Source organism: Ceratosolen solmsi, unplaced genomic scaffold (genome assembly GCF_000503995.2).
Source record: "Ceratosolen solmsi marchali unplaced genomic scaffold, CerSol_1.0 scaffold11, whole genome shotgun sequence".
Lineage (NCBI taxonomy): Eukaryota > Metazoa > Arthropoda > Insecta > Hymenoptera > Agaonidae > Ceratosolen > Ceratosolen solmsi.
In genome coordinates this window covers 13714833-13725803 of record NW_011948416.1, presented here as the reverse complement: position 1 = coordinate 13725803, position 10971 = coordinate 13714833, and the positions used below count along the sequence as shown (strand labels likewise).

Here is a 10971-nt window from a genome sequence, read left to right as displayed (position 1 = left end):
TTTATTGTCGAGTTAGTAGCAGCATTTGCATCTGGTGGAGTAGCTACCATTTTATCAACATCTATTCTACCAATGAGATCATCTGGCCTTTCCCAAACTGAGATCCTTGAAGATGGATTGTAAAAGAAAACGCGTCCATCTCCCGTCCACACGACACACCTGCGTAATAGTTTTGTACGCTTTTAATTTTGCACTCGCAAGGAAATAATATGAGTTATAATTTATTATAATTGAGAATAAAATTCAACAAAATGAGCGATTTAAATTTTTAAATTTTAATTACTTATCTAAGATTGTAGGTACATAAAAAATTTATTAAATCAAAATAGAATATAAAAAATTTACCAAGGGGTACCAGGAACTGGAGTACTAGAAACTGGTCTGGATTTGTCCTGCGGTTTACTTGCTTCCTTAACGGCTGATTCATCTTTCTTTGCTTTGGTAGGATCCGATCCATCCGTTACGCCTGAATCATTATTTTCATTACTACTTGACAATTTGGCATCCGAACCAGTTGTGCTATCGTTGTCATTATTCATAGCCATTGTTGCTGTACCCGAACCGGATGATGCTGTACCTGATGCATTAGCAGAAGCTGACGATGCAGCTGCAGCCGCTTCTTCAGTCTTTTGTCTTATAAGCGCAGCTTTAGCGGCTAAAATATGAAATAAAAAATTTTATTTGAACATGTTATTCGACATCAAAATATTATAATATTGATCATTTAATGAATATTGAATATTAATTAAAGTTATTAAAAATCGTACATTCGAAATCTTTTAAAACTTGAGGCTTTTCCCAAACAGATTCGCCAGCTTTACTATTATAGAAATATGATCTGCCATCTGGTGCTCGATGTTCAGTCCATACCATAGCGTTAGAAACAATTTCAGAGTCTATCTGTGCTAAGATACTAGGATCTTCATTTGACATTGATGCAGCGGGTGTTATTGGCTGCTGCATTGCATGAGGCATTTGAGGCATACCTAAACAATTAATTTTTAAATCACAAATTTAAGTGAGCTGATACATTTATTATTAAATATTATTAATTACCCCAATTGGCCTGAGGAGGGGGGCCGTAACCTGCTCCGAAAGGTTGAAAGCTTGGTGGAGGCATTCCAAAAGGTGCTCCGGTAGGTGCTCCGAATGGAGCTGGCATTCCTCCTCCATACTGCGTTGGCATTCTATGCTGCATTGGCATCATGGGTGGTGGTTGCATCATCGTAGTGTTTGTGTTCATGGCTGTTGAGTTGACGATAGGCGCAGTAGGTGCGACAGAGGCTACAGCGACATTGGTACCTATCCAATATTTCACATCACTTTTGTTCCAAAGTAAATTTAATTAATTCACAATAAGAGGATAATTTTAAATTACCATTTGTCTGTTGAGCTTGTCCCATCTGCTGCGCTCCTCCATCCGACGATGAATTTGAAGTATCCATAGGCTCAGTTGATCCAGCTGCAGGACCAGTAGTGATAGCAGTACCTGGAGGAGCTGTACTTACTTGACTCGAGTCTGTCTCATTAGCATTGGCTGTAGCAGAAGCGGCAGAAGAGGGTGTCTCGCTACCTTGCTGCTGCATCCTTACCTCACCACCTCCGCTGTTCCCTTGCGGCTGTTGCTGTTGTCCCATCGTTGAGTTCGCTGGAGAAGCAGCTACCACGCCACCCGATGACTGCTTCGATGCCCCATGTACTAATTGTTCCAGCTACAGTTAGTTATATAAACTTTAAATTAAGAACCCATATTTTCTCAAAGTCACTCTACCACCGCGATTTTAATATCATTTTTATACCTGATCTTGAACCATAACTTTTACATTCGGTCCTTCCGGTTTGGTCCACGTAGTTTCTCGAGATCTAATATTGTAATAATAAAATTTTCCATCCTGTGTTTTTGTCTCCACCCACACCTCCCCGTTGAGGTCAAGTCCTGGAATGTTACTTTGTTGCTGCATCTGCTGGTGTTGTTGTTGTTGACCTGGAATCTACAAAAAATACAACCGACGTGCAAAATTTTCTTTTTTTTGACGCAAGCTAGAAAGACGAAAACCAAAAAAAAAAAAAATCCTATTTACGTTGTTCATATTGGGAGGTCCCATTCCGGGTCCTGGCGGGCCATAGGGCCCTGGACCTGCACCACTACCAAGAGGTCCGTTCATCATATGTGGCGGAGGCTGTACGTAAATAGAACTCAATTATTTAATATTATTTCAAATTTTAAGCCTTTAAAAGATACACCATTACCATTCCTCCTGGGGGATGGCCCATAATATTTGGAGGGCCCATTATATTAGGCGGGGGTGGTCCCATTGGACCCCAACTAGGATCAAAAGGTGGCGGTGGTCCTCGAAACCGAGGTCCCGACGGTCCTGGAGGGCAATTTGGGGGTGGACGAGGAGGAGGTGGCCCTTCGTAAGGATACCCATTATTGGCACCTCTGTACATCGGGCCACCTCGAGGTCCAAAGCCACCTCTGCCTCTGAATCTGGGTGGACCTCCCCTTGGAGAATAGTCAAATCCTCGGCCGCCGCCGCCTCTGCCCCTTAAATCGTTATCGCTTATTGTAGCGAACAAACATCGTGAGATAATGATTGTTGCCATCTTACATCAAAATATCATACATTATAGAATGCGATATGATGAATCGAAACGTAATATATTACTGTATCACATTAAATATTCAATTATATTAATATTAATATTATTATTATTATAAAAATAACTATTATTACTGTTAGGTTTTTATTACGATTGATATAGCAATTAAAACAAAGGAATACGAATCCTTCAACTGTCGCTTTAAAAGCGTAAGGTTAATTTAACCTTAACCGAATACTGAAACGGAAGCACGCGATAAGAAATAACTGAAGTTTCAAGAGAATGCAGTAACTGACGCTCGTTTGGGTATACAATCATGTATCAGAATCATCGGAAAAAAAAAAAATACCTAAATCCACCTCTGCCCCTAGGCGCGAAATGCCTATAGTCATCGCCCTCGTAATAGTAGTCATCGGATTCGTCCATGCCGACATCGTGATCAACGTTATGCTCTTGTTCGTTGTTGCCAGGATTTTCCTGAACGGCGATTCCTTGCTCGCCGTTCCCTTCCATCATACCTACTTACACTTTGAAACTATCAGTTACCAGTACCTCGTCTTTCCGGGCGTTAATGTACGTCGGCCTCGCGACTCCCCGCAAGTCCGCTTCGTACAAACAAATATATTCCTTTTAATGATTCACAACATCATTGATCATAAACGCCGTCGGCCCAACAACTTTAAGGCTCCGTGATAGTACTTCTGTCTTTCTCGTACTCAAGTTGAATCATGCACGTCATCGAAGTTCACTCACAACAAAACGTTTATATTACTTGGCTAGAATACACTACGGTTTAAAAACTTTTGTAAGATTTACGTTTGCATTCGCATATCCGTAAATCCATGTGCACAGGCCCACCTATCTTTCAATAAATTGTAATTTTCTCGCCTATATTGATGCCGTCTACGATATGATATATTGAATGCCTGCATGTATGCATATATATATATATATATATATATATATATATATATACATGCGTCTGTGTGTGCGTGTACGTGCGCGCGCGCCCGAGTGTACGCGTACGTGTTTACGCATGCATGAACGCATGTATGTATATATGATTGCCTACAGATAATACATATATATGCATATATATATGAATGTGTAAAGTTATATAAATATTATATATATATATATATATATATATATATATATTATTTTTTTCTTCACTCTGGCATACTTATGAATACAGGTACTATATATGAATTACGATATATATTATAATATCTATATTATGCATACATATCCATATATGCATATATTTATATATATGCATGCATGCAAGTATATTGGCGATGCCTTAGCAGCGGTTAGTTGGCGCTGGCATTACCAATCCATCATGGCGGAATCCGACTCTTTTCGAGTGTGCGCATTGCATGCTTTCTCTTTTTAACAAAATTTAACGTATCATTATGAATCAATGGAGCAATTAATATACATACAATGCACACGTCCACGCAAAGATCGACAATAATTTCCATCGTTTTTACTACTTACATTCAATATACAATACCACAATTGCAATACTGTTTAAAATTTGATCATATCTTCCTCTCTTCCTATCTATCGCGCTCCCAACCAACACACTCAGTCACTCTCTTTCTCACTGTCCCTCTCTCTCTCTCTCTCTCTCTCTCTCTCAAAATGAAACTAAAAATGTTTATTAAAACAATATTTATTCCCTCATATTTTCCAACTTACGCACGTGCGCGTAGTCATACGAACACACATTTACACACCACGCATGCGCATATGCGTTCATGTTTTTTTCTTCTATTAATAGAAGCTTTTAGATAATTAAATAAAAGGTGTAAGTATTGCATTGAAAAAGTAATATCTACATGTGTACATATATACATATAAAGACACATGCACATATGATTTTTTTATGCAAATTTAAAAAATATAGAGTAAATTGTTAAATTTGTCCTCATTTTTCAAAAGGTGCATGTAAGTATAGTTTGATAAATGTGAATTCCCGTATGCGTGTATGCACGCACAGATTTAAGGATCATTTCCAATTGTCTTAACATTCCCATTCATTGACATAGTTAGATAGAAAGAAAAAAACTATGTTTAATATATTAATATAATAATTAACAACAACAACAAAAAATAACACACACAGATAGAATAGCGTTAACCTCTTGTTCTTTTAATACTCAAATTGATTAAATATAATAACGTTGTGAGCGAGCACTATACATAATTGCAGTATCGACTTAACCAACGATATCAACCCAGATGGGCAGAACGTTCCCACCATGTACGCATGTTCCCAACGACCGATATGAAGTTTGCTCCAAGTGTCATTCGCGGCTATTCAAATCTGAATGCTGATTGAGTGGAATACGTTCCAAGAGCGGACCGTTAAATAAATTATTCAAAAAATTAAAATTAGAATAAACTAATTAGAACTGACGTATAAAAAAGGTTAAAAAAAGAGCGTTAGGTATGTCTTTCTGATCGAAGACTTTCACCTGTTTAATAAGCATAAATATGAGTATTGGAAGGTGTTTGGCATCATTTCGTTTACAATCAAATTGCAGTAAAAATGAACACAAGATAGAAAAATTAATTTAAATGAACCGAAGCCAACTGTATAACATCTCGCTTAACTATGAATTAAGTTTAAATAGTATAGAGAAAAAAAATGTTGTACTATCGTGTCAAAAAATTACAGGCTTTCTGTCAAAACAAAATAATAATAATAATAATAATAATAATAATAATAATAATAATAATAATAATAATAATAATAATAATAATAATAATAACAACAACAACAACAACAACAACAATAATAATAATAATAAGGTTTTATAATAATTTTAATTAGTGTTTTTTCGTAATGTGGACTTTTGGGTGAATACAATACCATTACCTGTCTTACTACTCTGAAATATCAAATTCTACATTATATTTTTAAAAAATAAAGTTCTTTTTTTCGATAGTCTTTTACAAAGTTTCACATCATAGGAATATAGACATATTTTATTGTTAGAAATAGGTTTAGCTTAATAGTATTATATTTCCTTAAGAGCGAAAATAAGTTAAGGCCACTAGTAACCGGTCAGTCCACATTAAGTAGCACATCAACGCTATTGTTATTTTATCCCACTCTCTTCAACAGTACAATACATAACAATTCAAAAGCTCTTTTTAAAATATCAAATGTAATAAAGCATTCTTCGTGACTTGTAACATTTTCTGATCTAATTAAGGCGATTTAGTCGTATAACTGCAACAGTATCACATTCATTTTAACATATATATATATATATATATATATATATATATATATATATATATATATATATATATATATATATATAAATGTTTATGTAAAAAACTCAACGATTAATTGAAAAGAATACCAACATATTGAAGGTGCGAGAATTCATATTAATTAAAAGATCGATAAAAACTAATAACGCATTATTAAATAAATAACAATGAATATACTCACAATGATTAAGGTCAAATCAAAAATGCATATTAACCTTGACAGAAATAATATTGAATTAGCGAAACGAAGCGAACACCCTAGAGAGAAGGATAAGGGAAGAGATATGAAAAGTATAAACGGCAGAAAGCAGGATATCGCAAAAAGCGTTTACTGTTGTATAAATGTACAAATTGAGAAGCTTAAGTGTTGGCACGCTAGGTATTGGTAATAATCTACCTATATATTCAAGTTATTAAAGCTATTAAAAAGAGAAAAAAAGAAAAAGAAAAAAAAATGATATCACAGCGTGAGTGTAAAACGCGAGATATAAATTATCGTCCAAGACGAATTAGAGATCATATGTTATAGCGGCCCTTCATACCAATGTGATTATTTATATATCGAAATTTTCCCGCTATAAAACATATAACTGGGGTATGACAAGACGTGCTCGAGCCCCAATGAACTAACACGTGTAATAAAAAAAAAAATTTGTTCTTGCAGAGTTCAAAACGATTCCGTTTAATCAGATCCGACCATGACTAGGTCAGACTAGACTAGCTAAAAGTTCAAACAGGTCTCCGTGCTGATATCTGAGAAAGGCTGATAGTGTAATAAACCATATGACGATAGACTTTATTGAAGTAGAGCGATGAAAAAAGAATTTTTATTCATCACGATTTGAAAGTACTCGTTTCAATTGTCATTACTTAATTGTTATTATAATGCAACAATGAAATTATAATATAAACTATAATATTACTTGGTTGTAATTAACAAGGAAGTTTAAAAATTATCGTCATCAAATTCTCTCTCTCTCTCTCTCTCTCTCTCTATCTCTATCTCTCTCACTCTATCTATCTATCTATCTATCTATCTATCTATCTATCTATCTATCGATATATCTAGATAACTATCTATCCCTTTTATCTCACGAGAGATAAATTTAGGGAAAAAAGATAATCAACTCTCACAAATAATATAACGTCATATAATGTCATAATTACTTTGAATGTGAGTTCAATTGATTTCTAAAATTACGTAATCTCTTTAAATAATTTATCGATCAAATGAATTGTTCCGTACGAAGCTTCTTTTTACAAGGGGAAATCGACCCATTAATCCTTTCCGAAGTAATATTTAATTATGAAAAATTTACATAAATAATTGTTTGAATTTACGGTCGTTGATCTATGTATATGTAATTATTTATCCAAGTGAACATTCAAGTTTTACTTACAGTTAATTTTAACAGCAAGAATAACTGAAATAAAATTCATGCTCCTACCATCGCGAGGTTAATTTTTTCAATCATTATGATTGAAAAAAAATTTTAATTTATTCAATGTTCTGGCGTATTAACGATTGGCACATTAGGAAAGTATCTGCGAATATTATAAGAATTATAATTAAATATTGCATAAAATGCTTTTATTATAATTAAATATTTCTGGTACATTTGAGTTCAGTCGATACAATGTGATGAAGTGTGGCACACTCGTAGACACCCCTCCGTTAACAGCATTCACAATAATCCGTTATATACAAAACAACATTATTCGAATGCTCTTATCATTTTACAATGACATTTCAGAATATAAAACGATAATTATCATATGGCAACAATTAATGAAAGTTATTTCAAAATTACACAAACCTTTTACTTTGGCTCTTTATTATAAAACATAAAAATTTCTCTGAGCGTGCGCTGTCAGTGGCAATAATAAATAAATAAATACATAAATATAAAATAAAGATATATCTATCAGGCAAATTATCGGCTTAAATATCAATTAAAAAATAATATTAAATGCAATAATAATGTAAGATACGATATTATATTGTGCTTATATTTAATTGAACATTTCAACGTATCGCTTATGTTTCCGGCTCGAATTCTTGAAAAATTGCAAATCACTTACAAATTAATTACAAATAATGCTGAATGGGGTGCACGTTGAGTGTAATCCTATCCTAAGTATCATATTTTAAACTTTGGATAAAATGAATTAATATCGCTTTCAGGCACCGCGTGTTGCTTAACATAGTTAAATAAAAAGTGTGACTGGCACTTAATATAGTACAATTGCGTTACACCATATTACAATTAAATAAATATTATCACACACCGATTGTGAGCATTGGCTTACTAAATCGCATTTTATAAATGATACGGAGGAGGAGAACTTGGCGCAATATATTAAGTACACAAATAAGCTCGACGAATTAGAGAGAAATTCCATCGGGTATGCGTTGACTAGCGGTAGCTTTCGATACAAAGCAATTGAGACTCGCAAGAAAAATTCAATGTAACGCCGTAATTTACGAACGAGGACACATTCACGCGGGTAAAGGGAACAAAAACTCACGCGCCCGTACGCCGTAGCGCGAAGCTGGAAGTGGATGATAAAAAACGAAGTAAAAAAAGAAAAAGAAATAAGAGGAACGAACGGTAGGGGCTAGGATTTCGGACATGGCTGCATAACATAGGCGCGAAATCCCTTGTGCGCCTGCCGTAGATGATTCATTAGGCAATACTTTGTCTCCTCGAGGACGTCGATCATGGAGTCACTCGAGCGATTTGCCAGGGCGTCGGTGTACTTCTCGAGAAGATCGAGATTGATTTCCGGAACGTCGTCGAGCTCCTCGGCCGCGCTCAGGGCCAAGTTGACGTCGTTCTCGAGAGGCTCGACCCTCGGCTCCTTAGTGCTCAGCCTGCAATAACAAGGCAAAATCGTTGTGAAGCGCAGCTTTCGTTACCCACGCGTCCACGTAAATTGCACCGACCGCGTAAAAAATTTCATTCTCTCTCTCTCTCCCTCTCTCTCCCTCTCTCTCTCTCTCTCTCTCTCTCTCTCTCTCTCTCTCTCTCTTGCTCACTCTTGCCGCTGACTTGCAAACAAACTCACTCACCCTACTCGCTTTTACAAGAGTGCAGCAATAAATTTGCCAGACCTCTCGCTCTATCTCCTTCTTTTTCGCGCATTTCCATATCACTCCCACGTCGTTTTCAAAAAGAGTAAGCGAACGCGATGGTGCGTTGGGAGGATTTTTCTATTGGACATACCGAAACGTATGATTATGCGTAAACGCGAAAATGACGTATTATAGGCGGTAAAGCGTTGCGGATTGCGGATTGCCGTGGCTCGAGCGAGCTACGTATCGCAAAGGCGCGCGAGGAAAAATTAAATTGTAAAAATTTCCGCGCCCAAGATATCAGCCCCGTGCGACCTTGTCGCGGCTGGAGAGATTAAGAGGCCGATTATGCGCGCTGTTAACTTAAATCGTCGTTTCGTAATACCGTAATTTCGTAATTACGGAAATTTCGGTACAGGCCGATAGTGGAAAATAATGCAGCGACTTGAAAAGTCGAACGACTCGAGGCGAGTTATGCGACGATGGGACACGCGCGATTCTAAAACACCAAAGGATTATGTCACACCCCGTCTGATATGTGAATCGATCACCATATCCTATTGATTATTCAGCGCAATGAATTTGGAGCAAAGTGAATGGTACCGAGGTGAAAAAAAATTCTAGTACTGAATTGATAATGACGGTAGGGTGAGTCATTGGGCATTGGGCGCGATATCAACAGAATCCTGTTTCGATTGTAAATATGAGGCGGCAGCTTGCCAGCAGCGAGTCTTGCGAAAAGCAAAATAAACGCTTATCCGCTTGTGTGACTCGTATGAGCAATGAATAACAGCGATACCCACCGATAGCGCCGTTCCTTATCGATGTAAGCGGCGCATTTCTCGTAGAGCTCGAGGCAACGCAGGTCCGTGTCCCGCTTGCCCTGGCTCAGGTACTCAGCGAGCATCTTCCGGCCCTGTGCGTGCCCGAGTGTCCGCTGAACATGATCCGTTAAGAAATCGAGCTGCTCGACGGTCAGGCCGCTGGTGCACTTGCCGATACAGCCGAGCGTCGTCCTCGTGGTCGAGCCGCCGGACGAGCCCGTTGCGGCGGCCTTCATCCCCAGATTTGAATTTCCCGCCAAGCGTCACGGACTCGCGATCCGGCCGAGTTGTCGATAAGGCGTTGGCGACGAGGAGTGACGGGAGGAGTAGAGCCGCGGCACCGGCCTCCGCGCAATTCGACGACCGAGGGTAGAGACCTCGTTGCGCAATCCTTCCGTTACGGAGCGTGGGTGGAAAAAGGAGAGCGCGTCGCTGTAGCCGGGGTCACGAAATCGATCGTCGGAGCGTCGGACCCGGCGCTCGTACACGTTCGAAGCTCCTCCACGACTGGCGACGCTCTTCATGGGCGAATGACGCGCGCCTGCGCATCCTCATCGAGCAAAAGCCCCTTGTTATTCTCGTATCCGTTGTCGTCGTCGTCGTCGTCGTCGTCGCATCGTCATTTACTCGAAATAGCTTAGTGACTGATGTCGCTGTCGACCTCGTCGGCGATCGGTAAACCAGTCCAACGACATGAACGGGCCGATGATCTACCGACGTACATACGAACGGACAATGAGTGAGAGAAAGCGAGAGAGACAGTGTGACGAGAGAGGGAGCGAGAGACCGAGAGAGAGTGAACGAGCGAACGAGGGTGGGCGGGAGGGAGGGAGAACAGTCGTCTGCCGGCGACGATGGCGCTGCTGCGCCGTTACCCCCACGCGCGCCCCCGTGATCGCCGCCACCATTCAAAAATACCGTCCATCCGACCTCCGGGGGCAACCGCGCGAGATTCGACACGGCATGGCTTTTTGCCCTTGGTGAGGGCAATCGGGGGAGAGGGAAGCTTCCGCGCGGGGAGAAAGTGGCTTGCGCAAGGAGGTCCGCGACGAATCCGAGGACAATGGTGGGCCACTGTGGGGTGGCGAGGAGGGAGCTCGCCCGTCCGGCCACCCGCTCGCCATCCTCGGCGGAGCCTTTCCCCGTCGGCGGCTACCAGCGCGCAGCCAGGAGCGC

At 39.1% G+C, this 10971-nt stretch overlaps 2 protein-coding genes across 2 annotated transcripts in view; both read right to left on the bottom strand.

The window, feature by feature from the left end:
- Positions 1-3502, bottom strand: part of LOC105359383 (transcription elongation regulator 1) — a 9770-nt gene extending 6268 nt beyond the window's left edge. The window contains 10 exon segments of the mRNA XM_011495982.1: position 1; positions 3-159; positions 346-655; positions 768-986; positions 1057-1302; positions 1379-1712; positions 1800-1991; positions 2082-2180; positions 2251-2548; positions 2954-3502. The exon segment at position 1 is cut by the window's left edge and continues 108 nt beyond it. Of these exon segments, the coding sequence (XP_011494284.1) occupies position 1; positions 3-159; positions 346-655; positions 768-986; positions 1057-1302; positions 1379-1712; positions 1800-1991; positions 2082-2180; positions 2251-2548; positions 2954-3120 (2023 nt within the window). The 5' untranslated portion in view covers positions 3121-3502.
- A 4358-nt stretch (positions 3503-7860) lies between these two features.
- LOC105359382 (uncharacterized) lies at positions 7861-10310 on the bottom strand. The gene is made up of 2 exons (XM_011495981.1): positions 9775-10310; positions 7861-8770 (listed from the first exon to the last, which is right to left on the bottom strand). Exons 1-2 carry the CDS (start codon positions 10029-10031, stop codon positions 8515-8517), a joined length of 513 nt encoding a protein of 170 aa, XP_011494283.1. The 5' UTR covers positions 10032-10310; the 3' UTR covers positions 7861-8514.
- Between the last annotated feature and the right edge of the window lie 661 nt (positions 10311-10971).